This window comes from Natrix helvetica (assembly GCF_964273705.1).
Source record: "Natrix helvetica genome assembly, chromosome: 6".
Classification (NCBI taxonomy): Eukaryota; Metazoa; Chordata; class Lepidosauria; order Squamata; family Natricidae; genus Natrix; species Natrix helvetica.
The window spans coordinates 1,857,953-1,881,475 of record NC_138553.1 but is presented as its reverse complement, the minus strand read 5'-3'; the positions used below and the strand labels follow the sequence as shown (position 1 = coordinate 1,881,475).

At 53.4% G+C, this 23,523-nt stretch overlaps 1 protein-coding gene across 2 annotated transcripts in view; it reads right to left on the bottom strand.

Annotated features, from left to right (window-relative positions):
* Positions 1 to 367: 367 nt before the first annotated feature.
* KCP (kielin cysteine rich BMP regulator) overlaps positions 368 to 23,523 on the bottom strand; it is a 50,060-nt gene continuing 26,904 nt past the window's right edge. Inside the window, exons 24-47 of one of the 2 annotated variants that reach the window (XM_081956768.1) lie at positions 22,467 to 22,637; positions 21,148 to 21,324; positions 20,877 to 20,962; positions 19,279 to 19,369; positions 18,962 to 19,044; positions 18,236 to 18,415; positions 17,322 to 17,553; positions 17,107 to 17,189; positions 16,320 to 16,487; positions 14,481 to 14,574; positions 13,558 to 13,731; positions 12,325 to 12,407; positions 12,016 to 12,136; positions 11,275 to 11,357; positions 10,933 to 11,032; positions 9,881 to 9,969; positions 8,391 to 8,493; positions 7,077 to 7,219; positions 6,296 to 6,468; positions 5,176 to 5,287; positions 4,953 to 5,054; positions 2,879 to 3,043; positions 1,721 to 2,027; positions 368 to 1,052 (exon numbers count right to left, since the gene is read on the bottom strand). In XM_081956768.1, the coding sequence (XP_081812894.1) occupies positions 835 to 1,052; positions 1,721 to 2,027; positions 2,879 to 3,043; positions 4,953 to 5,054; positions 5,176 to 5,287; positions 6,296 to 6,468; positions 7,077 to 7,219; positions 8,391 to 8,493; positions 9,881 to 9,969; positions 10,933 to 11,032; positions 11,275 to 11,357; positions 12,016 to 12,136; positions 12,325 to 12,407; positions 13,558 to 13,731; positions 14,481 to 14,574; positions 16,320 to 16,487; positions 17,107 to 17,189; positions 17,322 to 17,553; positions 18,236 to 18,415; positions 18,962 to 19,044; positions 19,279 to 19,369; positions 20,877 to 20,962; positions 21,148 to 21,324; positions 22,467 to 22,637 (3,338 nt within the window). In that variant the 3' untranslated portion in view covers positions 368 to 834. Of the gene's footprint in view, positions 1,053 to 1,720; positions 2,028 to 2,878; positions 3,044 to 4,952; positions 5,055 to 5,175; positions 5,288 to 6,295; positions 6,469 to 7,076; positions 7,220 to 8,390; positions 8,494 to 9,880; positions 9,970 to 10,932; positions 11,033 to 11,274; positions 11,358 to 12,015; positions 12,137 to 12,324; positions 12,408 to 13,557; positions 13,732 to 14,480; positions 14,575 to 16,319; positions 16,488 to 17,106; positions 17,190 to 17,321; positions 17,593 to 18,235; positions 18,416 to 18,961; positions 19,045 to 19,278; positions 19,370 to 20,876; positions 20,963 to 21,147; positions 21,325 to 22,466; positions 22,638 to 23,523 lie in introns of both variants that reach the window. The other variant, XM_081956767.1, reaches the window with a different exon arrangement.

Genomic DNA, 23,523 nt, shown 5'->3' with positions numbered 1-23,523 from the left:
CCTTAGGAGCCCTTTGCAGGCCTTTTTTCAAACTCTCTGCATGTCCCGCTTTTCATAAAAACCGAGGCGTGCAGAGGTTTTGGGGGGCCTGCAGAGTGCAAAAACTTTTTTTTAAATTGCCCTCTTCCAAATCTTGGTGCGTCTTACACTCCGGTGCATCTTATAGTCTGAAAAATACGGTAGCTCTGGATTAGGTTGGTGTAATGAGAAGGGCCCAATTTGATACCAAGGACAATTGGACAATATAGGAGTGGAATTTTCTCCTCCACTTTGTTCATGGAAGGTGGAAGGAGATTCCAGAGGGGTGTGTGTGTGTGTTTTGTGTGTGTGTGTGTTGTGTGTGTGTGTGTGTGGCTATGTGCACGTACGATTTGTGATTTGAGCCTGAAGGCCCAGGAAGAAAAGGGATTTGGGGGGGGGGGGGGATTGTGTATATCTCTAACCCATAACGCAATCCAAACAAGACAAATCTCACTCTTTCCCCAATGATTTGGTTTTGTTAACTTCATTAATTGTGGTTCATCATTCAAACTTTCTGCTGTTTCTGGGAACACTGGTGGAAATTCTCGTTCATGAGCCCTGGAGCCCAGATTTCTCAAGAGTCCATGGGGGGGGGGGCAGCTTCTACCCTTGCAAAATACATTAGTTTCCCCCCCCCCAAGGAAGAGTGCACCACCAAAGCAGCTCTGTGTGTGTGTGTGTGAGAGAGAGAGAGAGAGGGAGAGAACCTGTGTGTTGTGTTTCGGTAGCTGGAGAAAGTCCCCGTCGAAGGTCCTCAGCTGTCCCAGAAGGGAGTGAAGGCCAAGGAGGGTAGCTCTCCTAAGATGGTCCAGTTCAGAGGGGGCTGTGGACGATGGGTGGACAGGCCTCTGGGAGGATGCAGTGGGCCTGGTGCTCCACCAAGCCCGCCGGGCATTGGCATCCTGGCACACAGGGCTTAAAGCAGTGGGACTCCAGCACCCCCAAAGGCACAGCGTGGTTGAAGCAGGTCTTGGGGCAGGGGGGCCCACACTCGTCAAAGATATAGCCCCGCTCTTGGGGACAGCCCACCGCTGTGGGGGGGAAAAGAGAGAGGCAGGGGATTAGTAGCAGGAAGGAGGGAGGGGACAGGCGGGAAAGGACTGTGGCACTGGAGGGAGAGGCAGGGGGTGCCTTAGGAAGCACTAGGGCAGGGCCAGACTCCCGGAGGGAGGGAAGGGAGAAAGGGAAGAAGAGAGGAAGGAAGGAGGGAGGGAGGAGGGAAAAGGAAGGAGGGAGGAAGGAGGGAAAAAGGGAGGAAGAGAGGGAGGGAGGAAGGAGAAAAGAAAGGAGAAAAGGAGGGAGGGAAGGGGAAAAAAGAAATCCCATTCTCTTTTAAAACTGATGATGTTCCCTAGTTGGATCATGAAACGTCTGCAAGAGAGAAAACCATCAAGCTCAGAGAGCACCAAGGAGCCCATGGTTGTTATCCTCCTCCTCCTCCTCGCCACAAACCTCACTCTCTTCTAGCACTGATGATATTACCTAGTTAGTTCATGAAACGTCTGCAAACAACAACCACCACCAAGCCCCAAGGTCCCTCCCAGTCGAGCCCTGGGCTGCAAATATTCCCTTCTATTGATATTTCTCCTCCTTTCAGCCCCACTCGACCTCCCGGGGCCCCATCCCTCTTTCATTGGGCCCCAAGCACTGCCTCCCCCAGGACCAAGCGGGAGGGCACACCTCTCCACCACATTCTCACCGCAGAGGGTGGGCGAGCGCCACCGGAGCATCACACCCGCGTGGTGGCACTGCCCGGCATAGGCCTCCAGGACCTCGCAGAGACAGCCGTCCGTGCCGGCAGCCCCACAGGCGCAGAGGTCGTAGACGCAGGAAGAGAAGAAGGGCTCCGGGGGCACGGCGGCATGGCACCGGGCGAAGGGCGGGGACTTCAGCACCTTGCAACGGGCGTTGGCCTCCTTGCGGGAGCGGTACCCGGATTCTTTGCAGGGATCTGCATCCAGCGCCTCGGCACAGCGGGCGGAGCCTGTGGCGTTGGCCTCGGCCACCTGGGAGAAAGCGAGACGGGTGGTCTGCAGGAGCCGCCTTGCTCTGCCGGCTGCGGGCATGGAGGGGCTGCCTGGTGTGCCTGGGTGAAGGTCCTGAGGACAAGGGGCCTCAAGCAGCTTGGATAGATGGATCTCCTTCCCTCTCGCTCCTTCCTTCCTTCCTCCCTCCCTCCTTCCCTTCTTCTTCCCTCTTTTCCTTCCTTCATTCATTCCATCCTTCCTTCTTCTTCCCTTTTCCTTCCTTCCTCCCTCCCTTCTTCTTCCCTTCCATTTTCTTTCCTTCCTTCCTCCCTCCTTCTCTTTTCTTTCCTTCCTTCCTCCCTCCTTCTCTTTTCTTTCCTTCCTCCCTTCTTCCTTCTCTTTTCTTTCCTTCCTCCCTTCTTCCCTTCTCTTTTCCTTCCTTCCATCCTTCCTCCCCATTCCCTTCTCTTTTCTTCCCTCCCCCTTCCCTTCTTCTTCCCTTCTCTTTTCCTTCCTCCCTCCCTTCTTCCCTCCTGCCATCCTCCCTCCTCTTTTCCTTCCTCCTTCCCTCCCTCCTTCCCTTCCCTCCCTATTTCTTCCATTCTTTTCCTTCCTTCCATCCAACCTCCCTCCCTCCCTTCTTCCCTTCTCTTTTCCTTCCTTCCTTCCTTCCTCCCTCCCTCCCTCTTCTTCCCTTCTCTTTTCCTTCCTTCCTTCCATCCTCCCTCCCTCCCTGTCCCTTTTCCTCCTTCCCTCCCTCCTTCCTCCTTCCCTTCCCATTTCCTCCCTTCCATCCTTCCTTCCTCTTTCCTCTCCTCCCCCCATTTCTTTCTTCCTTCTGCTCTCCATCCTCCTCCTCCTCCTCCTCCACTTCCTCCCCCCTGCCTTACCTTCCAGCTGTTGCCAAAGGCTGCCTCCGACAGGCTCAGCTGCCCAGAGCGCATGCGCAGATCGTCCTGGGCGAAGCTGTTGAAGTTGCCACAGAGCCCACATAGGCGCCCTCTGTATGTTCCGGGCACGCTGACCTCCAGGTGGGAGCGGCCGTTCCAGAGCACCTGCAGGCCAGCAAAAAGACCAACCAGGTGCCACATCTGGGCATGGAGGGATGGTGCATTTACTCGCTGCTTCCCCCCCCCCCCCCCAACATCTAGACCAAAGCTTCCAACTGCAAGGAAAGAGTTTCAGGCCAGACATCCCTGAGCTGTTAGTCAGTGGAACAGGCTGCCACATGATGAGGCGAGATCTCCATAATGAAGATAACCCTCTCGTCTAGACTCATCATACAGGTAGTCCTCGACTTACGACCACAATGGGGCCCAGAGATTTCTGTCGCTGAGTGAAAAATTTGTCCCAAATGAGTTTCGCCCCATTTTTACAACTTTTCTGGCCGCTTTGGTTAAGCGAATCGCCGCCGTTCTTAAATTAGTGACACGGTCGTTAACTGAACTTGACTTCCCCGTTTGACGTCGCTTGTCAGAAGGCCGCCAAGGGGGAATCCACGTGATCCCGGGGACGCCGCATCCGTCATAAATATGAGTCAGTTGCCAAGCGACTGAATTTTGACCAGGCGGCCACGGGGACGCTGCAACGGTCACGAGTGCGAAACACAGTCTTAAGCCCCTTTTTTTCAGTGCCGTCCCTGTGTGAATCATCCTAAGTCGAGGACTGCCTGGTCTCAATTCCTGCAAGCCCTGTTGGTGTTTTAGAGGGCCTGGGCAGTGATGCGTGGATGTCCCTATAGGGTCACGAGAGCAGAAGGTGCCAGTTACAGAATGGAAATGTCTTTGGTGGGACTTGGGGGGCCTTTTCCCAAACTTCCCAGTTGACCGAGCCCCCCGCTTGCTGCCCCTGATCTCTGAATCCCCCCACCCCCCCAATGTGGTCCTTAGAATAGAATATATCTTGAGGATTTAATAGCTGCCAACTGATGTAAGACTGTAGGATTTAATTTGTAAACTGAAGGCTGATGAAATAAGGCTGATTCATGGCAGCTCTGGCACAACCCTTTTGAGACTCTGATGGGGGGGCCACACCAACCTATATAGAGGGGGGGCTATTAGAGGGTGTTTTTTTCTTTCTTCTCAGCATGTACTCAGTTCTCTCCTCGTGTCTGTACTGAATGGTAAGGGTTTTTATCTTCTGCCTGTATATAGTTGTAAATAAACCACTGTTAATTGTCTTAAGGCTCTGTGTGCTGTGCTGCTGCTCCTGGGTGTATCACATAATACTAGTCATGCTGCCAAAACTCTGACAGAATAGAAGAACAGAGTGGGAAGGGACCTTGGAGGTCTTGTAGTCCAACCCCCTGACTAGGCAGGAAACCCTATACCCGTAATGGCGAACCTGTGGCACACGTGTGGCACACAGGTGGCACGCGGAGCTATTTGTTAGGGCACACGAGGCGTTGCCCTGTCAGCTCCAGCGTGCATGCGCGTATTGGCCAACTGACATCAGACTTCTTTTGAGGCCGTTTTTCGCCCTCGGGAGCCTTTAGGAGGCTTCCCTGAAGGCTCCGGAGGGCGAAAAATGGCTCTATGAGCAAACCGGAAGTCTGTTCCTGAACATCCGGTTTACCCTTAGGGGTGGGTTTTTGCACTCTGGAGGCTTTAGGAAAGCTCCCAAAGGGCCTCCAGGGGGTGGGGGAGGCTGTTCCCCCCGCCCCCAGGCTCCTAGAAAGCCTCTGGAGCCTGGGGAGGGCAGAAAAAGCGTGCCAAAAGCGGGAGGGTGGTGCATGCATACACACTGGGGTCGCGTGCATAGCATTATGGGTGTGGCACACCTGTGCACGACCCCCCTGCGCTCCCCCCACTTTTGGCACGCGAGCTAAAAAAGGTTCTCCATCACTGCCCTATACTATTTCAGACAAATGGTTATCCAACATCTTCTTTAAAACAGTGTTGGAGCATTCACAACTTCTGGAGGAAAGCTTGTGGCGGCTGGTGGCATCTCCCCCCCCCCCAATACCTTGACACCGATGTTGGTGTTCAGCATCAGAGTGCGGCCTTTTGGCTCCACGGAGAGATGAGGCTCCTTCAGGAAGGGGAGGGCCACCGTGCGGGAGTCCACCTGGAAGGGGGAAGTGAACGCCACCAAGTCCGGGTGAGGGGCTGCATCTTGCCTGCCTGCCCGCCTCTTGCAAAACAGTTGGGGGGAGGAAGGGCAACCGCTGGCCCTTTGTCTGCCTCACCATGGCCACACCGTCCTGTAGCAACTGCACCGTGGTGTCCCCGATCAACACGGTCACTTCCTTGGTCCAGGACACGCCCGGGCGTCCATGGTCCTCGTTGGTTACATGGATGCTGGTGGGAGGGGGGGGGAGAGTAGAATAATTTGAGAGTTACTTCAGACGCGGCATCCAGGAAAGGTCCCCATGCAAGTCGGATGGTATTCAAGCACCTCGGCTTGTTGACTGTTGCCCTACAAGCTGACTTATTTGGGCAGGATCTCCGGGACCCAAGGTTTATTCCTCCAAACTTTCAACCTCGTGTGCTGGAGCCCACCCTCGGGGAATGTCTCCCTCTTATTGTTAACTGAGACCAATCAAGAATATAATTGCAACCCTAAAAATGCACTAAGGCAGAAGCTTGTCCAAGGAAAAAACACCGACAGGAACTGAGCAACGTGGTCTATGCGGTACAATGCAGCGAGATGTGTGCAGAGCAGTACATTGGGGAACCAAAACAATCCCTTCGTAAGCGCGTGGCACAACATAGAAGAACAAACCCATCAGGACTAGATTCAGCAGCCCACCTGCATTTAAAAGACAGAGGCCGCTCTTTTGAAGACAGCAAAGTCCACGGTTTGGACAGAGAGGATGGCTGGTTTGAAAGAGGGATCAAAGAGGCCATCTGTGTCAAAGTTGAACAGCTCTCTCTCAACAGAGGGGAAGGCATGCGACATCATCTGTTTCCACTGTACGACCCAGTCCTTGCAGCAGTTCCAAGAAGGCTCCGCACCCATTTGCCCTACTCAGGTGTGACCCTGAGGACACACAGAATCCTCCAAGTGGCCTCAATGACTTGCTAAAAGGAGGCAAATGACCAGCTGCCTGCAAGGAGTATCAGTCCTTCCGTTCCCCACCATCATCCAGTCAGAGCTGAAGAAGCTTCTTGGATGAGAAGCGAAACGTCTTCAAAGAAAAACCAGGAAGCCCAGTTGCCTCGTGAAAAAAGCACCTTTGGGACAATGGGGACCTGATGACGGAGAATCCCCACAGGCATCTGGCAAAAGAGCAGAGTCATTCCTATCCCCAGCCTTATTGGAGGCTAGCGTTGAACACCTGGGCTTTGGAGAGGAAGGGGGCTCACCTGAAGTCCCCCCCGTGGCAATCCTGGGACAGGACGTACTTGCAGCCCCCTTGGAAGTGGATCATTTTGCCGTCGAACGTCCGGTAGTGGGGGTCACCGAAGGCCACGCAGGTGGCGGGATGGGGGACGCAGCGGGGGCAGCACACGCCGGGGATCAGGGCCGGAGTCTCGTCCTGTTGGTAAAGAGCCCGGAGCATCAAGGGTTCCTTCTCTTCTCCTCTCTCTGCTCCAGAGACACAACCCTTCTCCCCAGCAAGGGGAATGGCTTTGCACACTACACGCAATTGTCGATTTATGAGCACAATTGAGCCCCATTTTCTGTTGCTAAGCGAGACAGTTGTGAAAGGAGTGTGGCTCCCTTTTACGACCTTTCCCAACACAGTTGTTAAGTGAATCACTGCAGTGGTTACAGCCAGCCACGGGGTTGTTAAGTGAATCTGGTTTCCCCACGAATTTTGCTTGTGAGAAGGTCGCAAAGGGGGATCCCGGGACATTGCAGCCGTCAAAGACATGAAGCAGTTGCCAAGGGTCCCCATTTTGATCACCTGACCACGGGGAAGCTGCAACAGCCGTAAGTGTGAAAACAGTCCTCTTTTCCCAGTGCCGTTCTAACTTTGAACGGTCACTAAATGAATGGTCGTAAGTCAAGGGCCATGTTTAAGTGGCCCTCCTGGAGATTGTGGCAACCTCCCCCCTTTTGAACTGAGGGGAACCCCAGAGTGGGACAGGCCCTGTCTGACCCCCCCCCCGCCCCCAATCCAGACCTCTCTCTGCAACTCACCATAGCACAGTTGGAGGCGGGGCAGCGTTCACGGCGACAGTGCACCTGGCCAGCCAGACAGGTACAGGAGGTGCATTCGTCCACCTTCCAGCGCTGGTTGGACTGGAACACCTGGCTCAGGTGGGAACAGTTCTGGACGGGATCTGGGCAAAGAGACAGATGGGGGTGGGGTGGGGAAGAAGGCAATGTCCTCTTGCAAACTGCCCCTCCCTCATGCCCAGGGGTGAAATCCAGCAGGCTCTGACCGGAGAACCGGTAGAGGAAAGTTTGAGTAGTTTGGAGAACTGGAAAATACCACCTCTGGCTAGCCCCAGAATGGGGTGGGAATGGGGATTTTGCAATATCCTTCCCCTGCCACACCCACCAAACCACGCCCACCAAGCCACGCCCACAGAACCGGTAGCAAAAATAATAGAATTTCACCACTGCTCCTGCCTCCAGCTCAGCCTGGAGAGGGGCCACCAGCTGCAAATGTATTGGTTAAGGCTGTAAAAATCAGTATTTTTCACACCAAAAAAAAAAGCAATGGCAAAGGGAAGTGCAGGGTCTTAGCAAAAGACCACCCCTCATCCCCCCCCCCCCATACATAACTATTTGCATGAGAGCTCAGATCAGGATCTAAGCTAAGAATCTGAGATTTCTCTCATAAACTTTAGCCAACAAAAGAATGCATGTCCTAAAACTGCTCGCTTTTATTTAATGAATCCAATTTGCTCTTGATAAATAGAATAAAAGCAAATTTGCATTTATTTTGTCTGTTAAATTCGCTTGTATCTGTTGACGGAATTGGCTTGTATTTTATCGATTGAACTGGCTTTTAATTTCTCCAATTTGCCTTTATTTATCGAATTTGCCTTTATTTTGCTTATCAAATTCGCCTTTATTGCATCGGTCAAATTTGCTTTTATTTTATGGATCAAATTTAACAGAATGTTGGGAGGGAACCTTAGAGGTCTTCTAGTCCAACCCTCTGCTCAATAGGGAGGCCCCTGTCCCATTTCAGACAAGGGACTATCCAGTCTCTTCTTTAAAAACCCCAAGTGTTGGAGCGCCCACAACTTCTGGTGGCAAGCTGTTCCACCGGTTAACTGTTCTCAATAAATTCCTCCTTATTTCCAGGTTGCTTCTCTCCTTCATTAGTTTCCATCCATTGTTTCTTGTTTGGTGCTTTGGAGAATAGGTTGCCCCCTCCTCTTTGGGGCAGCCCCTCAAGTATTGGAAGGCTGCCATCATGGAACAGGAAATGCATTTGCAAGCAGGGTTTGTGCTAAACAACAATGCCCCTTTCTTCTTGTGCGTGTTTTGTTGCCTTACCTTGGCACTCGGCGCAGCAGTGCCCTGGCACCCGTACCTCCACCAGGCCATCCTGGCAGACCAAGGGCAGGCACTCCTGGATGTGGCACTCCACGTGTCCCAGCTGCACAGCAAACAAGGGAGCCAACGTTATACATCGCAAAGTTATGTGTCTGAGAGACGACAACCTCAAACTTGTGTTGCCATCCAAGAAGCATTTTTTTAGGATGTGGTTTTCCCCATCTAAACCTCCCTGGGTGGCAAAAGAGCTCCCCCAAATGCCAGCTAGGAAAGACACGCAGACACGCAATCCTATTCCATGGCTCTGGGCAAAACCTCAGGCTGCGCGTTCTTGCAGGTAAGACGGCCGGCCCTGGGTTCAAATCTACACGATTCCTTTGCCATTCTCCAATTTATCAATTTTCACCCTTGGTCTTATTTTTGGTAAAAAATAGGATGGAGAAACAGGCACTCCTCAATTTACAACAGTTCATTTAGTGACCATTTGAAGTTACAACAGCACTGAAAAAAAGTGATTTATGACCGTTTTTCAGACTTACGACCGCTGCAACATTCCCAGGGTCAAAATTCGGATGCTTGGCAACTGATTCATATTTATGACAGTCGTAGTGTCCTGGGAGGAAGCCAGATTCACTTAACAAACATGTGACTCACTTAATGACAGAAGTGATTCGCTTAACAATGGAAAGGTTGTAAAATGGGGTAAAATTCTCACTTAGCATCAGAAATTTTGGGGTCAATTGTGGCTGTAATTCGAGGTCGATCTGTCTCAACATGGACTAGAAACGTGGAACTGAGGAACACTGCCAATATCCTTGGTAATTGCAGGGAGTCTTTGTCGTATGACTGCTTGCTTAGTGACCGTTTAAAGTTATAGCACAGCTGCCCAGAACTATTTATGACCCGGATTCAAACTTCTGACGGCTGCCCCTCCTCTCCATGGTTGCATTTTGGGGAGCTCAGCAACCGTCCTGAACTTACGACCATTTTCAGTGTGCCGTGATGACATGACTGCAACATTTTTGCTGGAAACCAAGTTTACACTTCAAAAAACAAATCATAACCTTTTAACGACCCCGTAATCCCTTGCGGGGTGGAGCTGGGCAGCTGAATGGAGCTAGCAGAGTCTCTACTGGCCAGATGCCCTTCCTGTCACCAATGCGGAGTTTTGTTCAGCAGCTATATTCTCAAGTGTGCCCAGAGAGAGAGAAATATCTGCCTCTACCCAGGATCGAACTCGCAACTTTTGCAGACAACGCATTCACATAATGCCCGGGCTGTTCACTTAACAACTTCTGCATTCGCTTAACAAGCACTGTAAAAGAAAGGTTTTTAAATCCGGCCCAATCCCCCGCTTAACGAGCAATGTGGGCCCAATTCTGTAATTCTCAATCACGGCCGTTAAGTCGAGGATTTCCTGCACTGGCTTCCAACTGGTCAGTGAACAGAGCATGGAGGGTTTTGGGTTGAAAGGGCTGTGAGGTTCTTACGTGGCACGAACAGGAGACGCAGCTGTCCTCAGTGTCCTTCCAGGTCTCCCCATCGGACACACGCCGTCCGTCAGCCTCGATCACGCATTCTGCAAAAAGAACCATAGAATAACAGAGCTTGAAGGGACCTTGGAGGTCTTCTAGTCCAACCCTCTGCTCAAGCAGGAGACCCTCGGCCATTTCAGACAAAGGGTTATCCAGTCTCTTCTTTAAAGCCTCCCATTATGGAGCCCCCACAACCTCTGGAGGCAACTTCTGTTCCACTGGTTAATTGTTCTCACAGTCAGGAAGTTTCTCCTCAGTTCTAAGTTGCTTCTCTCCTTGATTAGTTTCCACCCATTGCTTCTTGTCCTACCCTCAGGTGCCTTGGAGAATAGCTTGACTCCCTCTTCTTTGGGGCAGCCCCTGAGATATTGGAAGACTGCTATCATGTCTCCCCTAGTCCTTCTTTCTATTAAACTAGATATACCCAGTTCCTGCAACCGTTCTTCATATGTTTTAGTCTCCAGTCCCCTAATCCTCTTTGTTGCTCTTCTCTGCACTCTTTGCAGAGTCTCTACTACATTTTTATAATAATATGGTGACCAAAACTGGTGACACTATTCCAAGTGTGGCCTTACTAAAGCTTTGTAAAGTGGTGTTCCTCTAATTCACGGATCTCCAAAATTGGTCACTTGCAAACTTACGGACTTCAACTCCCAGAATTCCCCATCCCTCCCTCCCTCCTTCTTTCTTTCTCCTTCCACCTTTATTATAATTATAACTAACTCGGGGCAGTGAACATATCCAACACATCTCCCTACACCTCTTTTCCCTACAAAAACAACCCTGTGAGGTGTGTTGGACTGGGTGATTAGCCAAATTGGCTTCCATGCCTAAGGGAGGACTAGAACTCCCTGTCTCCTGGTGATTGGCCCAAACTCACCCAGCCGCCCTCCCTGCCTAAGGAGGGACTTGAACTCATGATCTCCTGCTTTCTAGCCTGGCACCTTAACCCCTAGACCAAGCTCCCGCAGGGCAGGGAGGAGACGTAAAGGGCAGAGGTAGGTCACCGGCACAGGCTGGGCAGCAGGAACCCGGCGGGGTGAAGCGTTGGGCGCTGGGGCAGCTGAGCGAGGGGCATCCTCGGTGGACACAGACCCAGGTGAGATCCTGCGTGGAAGGAAGCAGGGCAGCGTCAGGCGTGGCCCCAGCAGAGGTAAGCTTGGGGGTCTTCTGGACACCCTCGAATGACTTATGGGGGGAGCTTCTTGAGGGGACATAAAGGAAGGGCACGGCCATCGGTGGTCGAGAAGACTGGAACAGTAGAACATCTGCTTCTACAGCTGCCACCCCCCACCCGTTCCCCAGCCCCCGCCCCTTTGCCCCAGCGTCAGTCCTGGCTGCAGCCTCACCTGGCACATACAGGTGTAGCAGGGTTCCTGGGCGGCTTGGAGCTCCTTGCCCAGCAGGTCGGAGGTGCAGTTGCTGAGGGCTTCTTTGGAAGGAAGGGGAGCGGGAGAGGGAAGGCAAAAGAGAGGGAGGGAAGGAGGAAAGGAAAAGGAAGGAAAAGAGGGAGGGAGGGAAGAGGGAGGAAAGGAAAAGAAAGGAAAAAGGAGAGAGAGGAAGGCCGTAAGGAAGGAAGGAAGGAAAAAAGAATAGAGAAAAAGTCGGGAAAGAAGGAAGGGGAGCAGAGAAATGAAAGGAAGAGAAGGCAAGAGAGGAAGGGAAGGGAAAGAAGGGATGAAGAAGAGAAGGAGAAAGAGAAGCTCTTGGGACCCCTTTCGTCGTCCCCACCATCCCCACTGGGGCCCTTTCAGTCCAGGGGCTGCTCTGGTGGTCCTGAAACAGCCCCTGGGGAGGGGGAGGGGGGTGATCAGAGGAACCTGCCCGCTGCCTTTCAGAGGGTGTGCCGGACTGACCCTACCCATCCTCCACTGCCCTGACCCTACCCATCCTCCACTGCTGGTACCTGGAGTCCAAGACCCCCCATGTTCAGGAGGGGCTGCCTTGCAGACCTCTGGGTGTTTCCTTAGAGTGGGGGTCAGAGGCTTCCCCCTTGGAGGGGGGGCTGGTCTCTCGGGAGGCCCCTGAACCCCGTTTCTGCTCAGCGGAGAAGGAAAGTGGGGGGGAGGGAGGGAGGGGGAGGGGCTCACGTGCACAGGTGGGGCAGCAGGCGGCAGGGGCCGGCCCCTGAATCTGGTCCTGGGTGCAATCCAGCAGGCTGGGACAGTGTTTGCGATGGCACTGGAGGTGCGGGAGGCCGTCAGACATGAGCTGGGCAGAGGAGCAGAAGGAGGTTGTGAGTTTGTGTGGGTGTGCATGTGTGTAAAAAACGGCCGTAAGTTGCATTCTTCAGTGCCGTTGTAACTCCGAACAATTCACTTAACAAATATCTCAAATGTCGGGTGGTGGTCGTAAGTGGAGGACTGCACTGGTCTGATCCAGCGGGAGGGGGCGCCTACCTGACAGGTGCAGATTTCACAGGGGTCTCCTCCAGGCTGGAAGCTCTCCCCAGGCCCGTAATTACGGCCCCCGTAGCTGCAATCTGGTAAAAGGAAGGAGGAGAATTATAAGAGGAAGAAGAGAGAAAGGGAGGGAGGGAGGGAGGGAGGGAGGAGGAAAGGAAAAAGGAGAGAAAGGAAGGCTGGAAGGAAGGAAAGAAAAAAGGAAGGGAGGGATGGATGGAAGAAAGGAAAAAGGAGAGAAAAGAAGGATGGAAGGAAGGAAAGAAAAAAGGAAGGGAGGAAGGAAGGAAGGAGGAAAGGAAAAGAAAGGAAAAAGGAGAGAAAAGAAGGCCAGAAGGAAGGAAGGAAAAAAGGGGGGAGGAAGGATGGAAGAAAGGAAAAGAACAGAAAAAGGAGAGAAAGGAAGGCCAGCTGGAAGGAAGGAAGGAAAAAAGGGAGGGAGGGAGGGAGGGTTAGATTCTCTTAATGGTTAGAGAAGAGAAATCTGAGTCTGGGATAGAATTGTAATCAGAGAAAGTCTCGTGAGCGAATCACTGCAGTTGTTAAGTGGATATGCAGTCATTAAGCAAATACGGTCTCCCTCCCTTGACTCCACTTACCGTGAGCTAGGTGGGAGTGTCTCAAAATGGGATCATGTGACCCCAGGGCACGGAGACCGTCATAAATGCAGGTAGTCCTCGACTTACGACCACAATTGAGCCCAACATGTCTGTTGCTAAGTGATGCAGCCGTTAAGTGAACTTTGTTCCATTTTACCACCTTCCATGCGGCATTTATTAAGCGAATCACTGCCGTGTTAAGTGAGTCACAGGGTCGTTAAGTGAATCTGGCTACCCCGTTGACTTTGTTTGGCAGAAGGTCGCAAAAGGGGTTCAAATGAACCCGGGACACTGCGATCGTCATAAATATGAGTCAGTGGCCAAGGGTCTGAACTTTGATCATGGTCGTAAAAGTGATGCAAAGGTCGTAAGCGTGAAAAGTCGCTTTTTTCAACGCCATTTTGACTTTGAACAGTCACTAGCTAACAGTTGTAAGTTGAGGACTACCTGCTATGACAGGCATGGTGTTGGACTCCTAGTCTGGTCTACCTCGCAGGGCTGACAAGGGCAGAGTTCGGGGTTCCGGTTTATGGCCAAAAGAGGCCCAAAAGCCAACCGAAGGACAGAGTTGGAAGGGGCCCTGGAGGTCTTCTAGTCCAACCCCCTGCTCCAGGCTCGGCCCCCTCCTCACCTGCACACACTGGGCAGCACTCCCCAGGGACATCCACCTGCGTGGGGCAGGAGTTCACGCAGACGACCCGGGTGCAAGTGACGACGCCGTCTGCACACAGGCAGGCCTGGCAGGGCTCCGAGGGAGAAAGCCAGCGGCTGCCATCGGCCCGATCCTGGCCCTCGTGCAGGCACCCTGCAGAAGGGGAGGGGGGGATGGGGGCAGAGAGGGGTCAGGTCTGCTGGGGGGGAGGGTGGAAACAGGGGCTGTTCTTCTGGGCAAGGCTGGGGGGGGTCTCCGTTTCTTGGACCAGTTTTTCTCTTTCTTTCTTTCTTTCTTTCTTTCTTTCTTTCTTTCTTTCTTTCTTTCTTTCTTTTTTCTCTCTTTCTCTTTTATTTTCCTTTCTTTTTTCCTTCTTTTCCTTCTTTCTCTCTTCTTTCTTTTTCCTTCTTTCCTTTCTCTTTCATTCTCCTCTCTTATTTTTTCCTTTTTTCCTTCCTTTCCTTCTCTTTTCTTTCTCCTTCCTTCCTTTCCCTTTCTTTTTCTTTCCCTTCTTCTTTCCCTCTTCTCTCTTTCCCTTTTATTTTCCTTTCTTTTTCCTTCCTTCCTTCCTTCCTTCCTTCCTTCCTCCCTCCCTCCCTCCCTCCCTCCCTCCCTCCCTCCCCCTCTCCCTCTCCCATCCTACCACAGGGTAAGTGGGGAGGGCAGCTTTCTGCTCACTACACTCATGCTTTGGGCCAGCCCAAGGATGGCGGCCTGTTTATCCCAAACAACAATGAGGACTAGAAACAAAGCCTCAGGGAGGTGCCGAATGGCTAGCCTTGAGAAAGGATCAAAGGAGATGGCCCCTTTTAAGGCCACATTCCTGAGATCTTTCCTTTGTCTTTCCGAAGCGCCAGCGTCCCTCCAGGGTCTAAAAGGAAGGGACTCGCTGGACGTGGCACCTTGGCAACGTGGGCAGCAAATTCCGGGCTCCGTCAATGGCTGGGCACACGTGGCAGGAGGGCAGGGGATCACCTCACAGCGGACGTTCCCATCCTGCAACACAGAGAGACCGGTGAGAGCATCAGTGCCACCCGAGGCCTGTCCCATCCACTCCTTCCGCAGGGCAGGCACGGCCCATAGCCGCCCATTGTCAGGCCCGACATCTTTAGCATCTGCTGTTAACTGGCGTCTGTTGTGGCCCACCAGTGGCCATTGGAGCTGGCAGCGGCTTGGGACAGTGAGGAGGTTTGGGAGGAAGATGGGCCGGTCCTGGAGTCTGGGGAAGGCTCTGTGTCGGAGGCAGAGAGAGGGCCAGGGCCGTCCGACAGTTATCAGCTGCCTTCGGAGTCAGACATCAGTGGGGCAGAAGAACAGCTGGAGCCTGTTCCTGATGTGCGCATGCGCAGAGTTGCCAGACGAAGGGAACAGCTAAAGAACAGGGGGCGACTTGGGAGTAAGGCCACAGGTGGACGATGAATGGCCCCTCCCAGGGGAAATAAAAGAGGAGCCAAAGGGGAGTGGAGTTTGCAGGACACCATGAGTTCACTTCATTGGTTCCTGACTCTCTGAGACTCCTGACCAAGTTCTGCAGATATCAGTCTGGCAGCTCTCCAAGCCAGAGAAGGTCTGTGACCATAAATCCTCCCTCGAAAGACTTTGCTGGAGGTGAAGGAGCAAAATTCACAGCCAATTAATAAAAGGGGTTTTTATGTTGGGACCAGGAGTTTGCTTCAGGCTCTCGGGAAGCCTCGGTCAGAACAGTGTCCTGCCATAAAAAAAGACGGAAGGGGGAAGGAATTTTGGTGATAAAGTTTGGAGAACCCAAACGGCAGGAGTGGAAACTCGTTGACAGGAACCGGAGGTGCCAAACCGGAATAAATCAGCCACCGAAGACACCTGGCTGGGAACCGAATGCGAAACGGCATCCAGAGGCACCAAGAGGCATCAGGCAGGTTCCCAAACATCAAACCAGCAGACTCTGGTTTGGACTGGTCAAGGGGGGGGGAGGGCCAGGGCATGGGGGGAAAGTGTAACCTTTGTGCAGGAATACAGGTAACCCTCGACTTACGACCACAATGCCCAAAATGTCTGTTGTTAAGTGAGACTGTTGTTAAGTGACCTTTGCTCCATTTTATGACTTTTCTTGCCGCCGTTGTTAAGAGAATCACTGCAGGCATGAAGTTACTCCCACAGCCATGAATCTGGCTGCCCCATTGGACTTTGCTTGTCAGGTCGAGGCAAAAGAGGATTATATGACCTCGGGACACTGCAGCCGTCATAAATGTGAGTCGGTTGCCAGGTATCTGAATGTTGTTCATGTGACCATGGGGATGCTGCAATGGTCGTAAGTGGTGGTGGGGGGAAGGTCATAAGTCACTTTTTTCAGTGTCGTGACTTTGAACGGTCACTCAATGAACTGTTGTAAGTCAAGGACTACCTGCAGTCTCCATTCATTTGGAGAGGCTAAACGGTCACTCAATGAACTGTTGTAAGTCAAGGACTACCTGCAGTCTCCATTCACTTGGAGAGGCTAAACGGTCACTCAATGAACTGTTGTAGGCCGAGGACCATCTGTACTCAGATCTAGCTTTACTTCTGCTGCAGCCGCTTAACTTCGGTACAAGAGTCTATATCACTTCAACCAAATGGGAGTCGAGGGTCTTTCTTCCCTAAGGTCCAAGTTGGGGCAGGACTGACAGCAATCCTGAATGGCTACTCAGTCCAAAGGCTGGTAACCCTGCGCAGGCTGTCTTTTTCCTGCTGGGAAGCAGTGCCAAGGGCCAGGGGTGGGCACTCACCTGGCAGACGCACTGCAGGCACGACTCCGGATGGAAACCCTGCCCGTGGGCATAGCGCTCCCCTTCGAAGATGCAATCGTGGCATGTGGGGCAACAGGGGCCGGGAGCTGGGTGCGAGCAGAGCGTCGCTTTGCAAGGCACCGGCTGGCAAGAGGCTTCGCCCTCAGGCTGGCAAAGAGAGAGAGAGAGAGAGAGAAGGATAAGGGGCCTGTAGTCATCTCAAGGGGGTGAGAAGAGTCCCAAGCAGAGGGAGTCTGCCCCAGGGGGTCAGAAAAGTCAAAATGGCAGCCAGGATGGTGTGACTGAATGGCGGCCAGTTCAAACAACTCTCCCATTTGACTACACCTAATGGACACCCCTGGTCCAACACTTGATTGGCTAAGATTGCCCCTCCCCCCCAAGTCCAGCATGAAGCCCCTCCTTTCACAGGGGAATTCTGGGAGTTGAAGTCCAAGAATTGACTGGGGGATTCACCCCTCTTAAAGTTTCCAAGGTTGAGAGACACCGCTCTGAATCTGGGCTCTCCAAACGTGGCCCCTTTAAGACTTGTGGAGTTCAACTCCCAGAATTCCTCAGCCTTCCACATTGGCTGGGGGATTCTGGAAGTTGTAGTCCACCCCTCTTAAAGCAGAAATATGGGAAGAGAGTTATAGAGTTGGTGATGATTATCTTGATATTTTTCGGGTCCTCTGCACAATGGCACAGATGTGGTCAGTCTCTTGATTTTTTTGACCCCCCCCCCTTTGGGTGAGGTGGGACCTGCAGGGCGACAACGCGAGGGTCTTACCCCACAGGAGCACTCGTGGCAAGGGTCCAACGCTGAAAGCCACTGGCTGCCTTCGGGGTACTCCCGACCTGCATGCTGGCACACTGGGGCAGGAGAAAAGTTGGGGTGAAGCGCCTAGATTTTGGGGTACCCGGTCAAAATTGCTAACCGGCAATTGGGCATTAAGATCTGTTGAGTGGGCAGGTAGCATCCCTACCACCCTGGGTGGTTCTTACCTTGGCACTGCAGGCAACATTCACCGGGTTTTCGGCTGGGTTTGGCGCACAAGGCCGGTGGACACGCCACGGGGGCGCAAAGCACGTTGCCCCCGAGGCAGCTGCAGCGGCGGCAGGGGTCGGAGGGTGGCGTGAAGACCGCTCGGTTGGCGTATTCCTGACCTTCGTAAAGGCAGCCGTCACAGAGGGGGCAGCAGGCAGCACTGGTGGGGGGCACGGGGTGGGCGCATTGCTGCGGACAAGGTTTGGGCTGGCACGTCACCGTTCCTGCCTGGGGAAGGAGAGGGCAAGGAGCTGGCAAGGGGGGAGGGCCAAGGCTGGTGGGCGACACCCCCCAGTTGAGAAGGCGCACGGGACGCTGTTACCTGGTCCCTATTTTTCTACTAGTATTTTTTACCTGCTTTCGAACTGCTAGGTTGGCAAAAGCCGGGACAAGGAACGAGAGCTCACTACGTTATGCAGTACTAGGGATTCGAACTGCCAAACTCCCAATCTTTCTGATCGACAAGCTCAGTGTCTTAGCCACTGAGCCACCGCGTGCTCCTGAAGTTGATGGTTTTCCTACAGACATTTCATGACCCAACTAGGTAACATCATCAGTGCCAGAAGGAGGGTGACGTTGAAAGGAGGAGGAGGAGGTGGAGGAGAAGGAGGAGGAAAAGGATTATGGGGTTCTTGGTGCTCTCTGAGCTTGGTGGTTTTCTTGTAGACATTTCCCAACCCAACTAGGTAACAGCATCAGTGCTAGAAGGGTGTGGGGTTTGCTCATTTTATATTCTGCTGGCTTGCCACGCCAATGGCTGATGCCACCCTTTCAGGCTGGGCTCCTGCGACTTGTGCCCCCTGCCAGAAAAGCCCCCGACTGGTGTGCCAGGAACCCGCAAAGTCCCTCCGTCAGTCTGGTGCTCACTCACCTGGCAGGTACACTTGTGGCACGGATCCCGGGGCGAAGTAAAGACTTCTCCGCTCGTGTAGAGCTGCTCCTGGTAGCGGCAGGCGCCCGGGCATTTGGGGCAGCATTGGCCAGGGGGCATGACGGGCTCCTGGCAGGGCACGGGAGGGCACGGAGTGGCAGCGCACGTCACGGTTCCACGCTGTGGACAGTAGAGGACCAGAAGCCTGTTAAAAGTCTAGAGCAGGACTCTCCATCTTTGGCCCCTTTCAGCCTGGCGGACTTCAACTCCCAGAATTCCCCAGCCGGCTGAGCAGGAGTTGACGTCCGCCAGGCTGAAAGGGGCCGAGCTGAGCCGGCTGGGGAATTCTGGGAGTTGAAGTCCTCTAGAAATTCTCAGTCATCTGGATCACGGCTGGCCCAAAACCGGTGCTTACAATTTTTGGCAACAAAACCCTTGAAACAACGGCTTCATTTAGTGACCCCAGTGTCAGCGTTCTGCATGATATTTGGATATTTGGTTTATTTAACGACTACAACATTGGCACAAAAGACTGCTGCCTTTGCATAAAGACCATCGCAAAATATTTCTTTTGTAAAATTAAAGTCATAAATTGCGGTACGTGTCAAGGTCATACAACGGATCGATTCAGGCTCCATTATGGTTGTAAAATGAGGACTAGCTGTGGTTCGCGCCCCCCCTTATCCCGTCGCAATAGCTCAGCCCCCTTCTGCCCGCACCACTGACCAGGCACTGGCACTCCTCGCAGGGCTGTTGTGGGGAAGCAAAGCTCTCTCCATCCCCGTAGTCCTGACCCTGGAACCTGCAACCTGGAAAGGGGAAAAGAGGCCACTCAGAGTGGAAGTAAAGAAATCCCTTCTGGCCCTTTAAGGAGATGGGAGGGTGGGGAATTCTGGGAGTTGAAGTCCAGCCATCTTAAAGCGGTCAAGATTGGTCATCATTGGGCCTTTTTTCCCTTTTCTTTTTGTTATGAACTTTAAAGCGATCTAGGAGTGAGTAAGGGAGCGAGTGAATGAATAGTAGCAGCTCTTGAAATCACTCACCCTGGCACAAAGGGCAGGTGCACGGGCCGGGCACCGGATGGGCACAGGGGGCTGGTGGGCAAAGTTTCTTCATGCAATGAATGGAGCCCGCCTGCAGGAAGAGGAAGAGGAAAGAGGAGGAGGAGGAGAAAAATGACAGAGAGAGAGAGAGAGAGAGAGAGGGAGGGAGGGAGGGAGGGAGGGAGGGAGAGAGAGAAAGGGAGAATGCAAGAGAAAGTGAGAAAGAATGAGAGAGAAAAAGAAAAAGAGAGAACGTATGTGTGTATGTGTGAGGGGGAGAGCAAGTGAGAGAATGAGAAAGAGAAAAAGAGAGAACGTGTGTGTGGGAGAGAGAGAGAGAGAAAGGGAGGGAGGGAGGTAAGGAGAGAAAGAGAGAGAAGACAATGCTTTATTGGCCATGGTCTTCACTTAACGACCACAACATTTGTTTAATGATTTCAATGTTCGTTTTACAACTATGGCACTCCCTTAACGACCGTCATAAAAATCAGGTGCAATCACACGACGACCCGCTTAACGACAAGCATGACTTACGGCCATAATTCCTGGCACAATGACAGTCGTAATGCGAGGACGAGTGATTTGAGAACAGTAGTGAAAAATGCAGCCAGCCGAGTCCCCAGTCATGTGCGTATGTGTGCGTGTGTGTGCGTGTGTGTGTGTGTGTGTACACCAGATTCCAGCTGTTTGTGCAACAACAGGCAACTTGATTGCACCCCTGGGAAGCGTGAAACGTTTGGTGTTTTTCTTCCTTGTGTAATTTTGGGCAGAGGCCAGGAACCAGGAAATGACTGGAGGCTTCCAAGGAAAATGTTGACCCAGCAAGTTTCTGTCCCCTTCCGAGGAGGCCGTTGTGGCTGTGCCCACGGGAGGGAAGCCTCCTCTCTTGCTGGCCTCTCCAACCGGGGCAGCTTTTAAGAATTCCCCAGCCCACCAACTGAAGCCCACCCCCCTTAGAAGCTGCCCCAGTTGGAAAAAAGACAACTTCACGCGATGTGTAAAAGGAGCAGGCTTTGATTCTCTTTTTCTTTCTTTCTTTCTTTCTTTCTTTCTTTCTTTCTTTCTTTCTTTCTTTCTTTCTTTCTTTCTTTCTTACCTTCCTTCTGTCTTTATATGCCCCCCTCTCTTTCTTTCTCTACATTCTTCTCCCTCCCTCCCTTCCTTTCTTTTCCTCTTTCTTTCTTTCTTCTTTCTTTTCATCCTTCCTTTCTTTCTCTTTGTCTCTTTCTCTCCATTCTCCTCCCTTCCTCCTTTCTTTCTTTTTATTTCTTATTTCCTTCCTTTCTCTTTGTCTCTTTCTCTCCATTCTCCTTCCTTTCTTTCTTCTCTTCATTCTCCCTCCCTCCTACTCCCTGCCTCCCTCCCTTCTCTTTTTTCTTTCTTTCCTTTTCTTCCTTTCTTTCGCTTTGACTCTTTTTCTCTCCATTCTCCTTCCTTCCCTCTTTCTCCTCATTCTTCCTCTCCATTCCCCCCCCCTCCCTCCCTCCCTCCCTCCCTCCTTCCTTCCTTCCTTCCTTCCTCCCTCCCTCCCTCCCTCCCTCCCTCCCTCCCTCCCTCCCTCCCTTCCCCCACCTGCTCCTGCCAACTGCCACACTCACCTGACAGGTGCACTCCAAGCAGAGAGGATCCTCTGGATCCGGAACGGCTTGCCCATTGGCAACAGGGACCCCATGAAAGGCGCAGTCTATCTGGCGACAGGAAGGGAAGTTAGCGGAGGCTCACCGGAGGCCTGGGCTTGGCTGTGGCTGCTGCCAGGCTGGTGGGTACCCAGGAGCTGGTTGAGGGCGGGGTGCCAGTGAGGTCCACCCCCTTTCCCTCGTGGCCAATTGCGCTCCCCGCCTCCTCCTGCCCTCCATCCCTCGGACTCACCCTGGCACGGGGGGCAGCACTGGCCGGGCGTCCGGAGGGGGTGGCTGCAGGGCGCCTGGAGGCAGAGCTTCCTGCTGCAGGTGACAAAGCCGTCCAGGCAGGAGCAGAAGCCGCAGGGGTCCAGGGGGTCCGGGAAGTCCTGCCCGCTCAGGTAGCGCTGGGAGCCGTATTCGCACCCTTGGGAGAGCGAGAGGAGTGGAGGCTGCAGGGGAGGCCCCGGAGCTCACCTCAAGTGGGACTTCCTCCGGGGTTATGGCAGCAGTGAGGAGGGCCGAGAGGGAGGGTCCCAGAAGGCCTCTCCTGCTCCGAGGAAGAAGTGGGCTATTGGAAGGACCCCCTCTGCCCCCTTACATCCCGCTGGCCCACTAAGGCGGGAAGGTGGGACTAGAACTCCCAGTCTCCTGGTGATTGGCCCAAAGACACCCAGACAGCTTTCATGCCTCAGTTGGGACTAGAACTCCCCGTCTCCTGCTCTCCCACTTACGATGCCTCAACCCAACTGATTTGGGAGGTTCATGCTGAGTTGCCAGGATTGGAAACCGTGTCCCGGTGGGGGTTGTGTCCCATCCTGGCTCCATTGGAGAGCCAGATCATTTCGCTGCCTCTGGATGTCGACTTTTCCCCAAACAAGGTGCTTCCCTTGGAGGCAGCCCCCTCACCCCTCCCCACCCCAGCCCCCTCACTTGTTCCCCCCCAAAATAAGACCCTCCCTTATATTTGTCTGGGCTCCGAAAGAAGCCCTAAGGCTGGGATGGCAAACCTACGGCAGACGGGCCACAGGTGGCACAGAGAGTCCTCCCTGCGGGCACACAAGCTGCCGCCTGCTTAGGTCAACCACGCCCCCCACCGGCCAGCTGGCTTTCAGGTCCCTGCCGCGCATGTGTGGGGTGGGAGGTGCAGGGGTCATGGGCGCATGGACGGGGGCCACACATGCATGTGCGGGGGAGAGGGGAAAGCACGGGGGGGTCGCAGGTGCATGGGAGGGGGTGGGGGAGCGCAGGGGGGGGGGGCTGTTCCTTATGGGTGCACACGATGACCCAAAGGTTAGACCTCCCTGCACGGGGGCTTATTTTCAGGGAAAGACCCTTTCAGGGCGATCAGCCCAATCGGGGACCCCACCCCACCCGGTTCGCGCACAAGAGGTAGCAAACGTGTGGGAACCAATGCTACCCAGCAGCAGCTGCAGCCGGCCAGTCTCTTGGTTGGCACCCTCTGGGGCTCCGTCGCCCGCAAAGTGCAGGTGAGCCGATCCCCCGTCCCAGCCTCCGATGGAGGGAGAGGCAGGGGGGCTTGTTTTCGGGGGAAACACGGTTACGTACCGTCACAGCTCTTGCAGCAGGGCCCGGGCACCGGGAAGGGGCACTCGGCCACAGGGCAGGCCTTGCCCTTGCACTCCACGGCCCCTTCCCAGCAGGAGCAGAGGCGGCAGGGGTCTCGGGGGTCCTCAAACTGCTCCCCGTTGGGCAGCTCCTTGCCCTGGTAAAGGCAGCCTGGAAGGGGGCAGAGAAGCGCCAGTGAAGCCAAGCGGGTGGTGGGCGAGGGACCTTCAGAAGCGCTGGCAGAAAATGCCCTGGCACCAGGGACAGGAACGGTGCCCCCCCCCCGGCAGAAGTAGCATGCAGCTAGTCCTCGACCTACGACGACCACTGAGCCCTAGATTTACATTGCTAATTTTGATTGCTGACCCCGGGGATGATACAAGGGTCGTAGGTGCGAAAAACGGTCATATGTCTCTTTTTTCACAGCCGTTGTTATTTAGAACGGTCACTAAATGAATTGTTGTAAGTCGAGGACTACTTGTTACACGCAGGAAGTCCTTGACATACGACCCCCAATGAAAGCCCCAAGTTTCCCTCGTTCAGCAAGGCAGTTGTTAAGTGAGTTTCGCTCCATTTTACGACCTTTCTCGCCACCATTGTTAAGTGAACCACTGAAGTTGTTAAGTGAGGAAGGCCGTTATTAAGCAAGTAGGGCTTTCCCCATTGACTTTGCTGATCAGGTAACAAAAGGGGATCACGTTATGCAACCGTCATAAGTACATGCCAGTTGCCAAGCCTTCTGAATTTTGATGATATGACCCTGGGGAAGCTGCCCTGGTCATAAGTGTGAGAAAAGTCACAAGTCACTTTTTTCAGTGCCGTTGTAACTTTGAACGGTCACTAAATGAACGGTTGTAAGTCGAGGACTCCCTGTAACCTGTGCCAGCCATGTGCTGATGTATCCATGAAACTTTGCCTAAGAGGCTGGCACAGGCAAGGCGTGTCCCTGAAGGCCTTGGGGCATCGGTGTTTTCACACCCCGTCCTTTTGTGCGCGTAACACAAGGCCCGGCCTGGGGCAACAGCGCCCCCACTGGTGCCACAGGGCCCTGACAGCC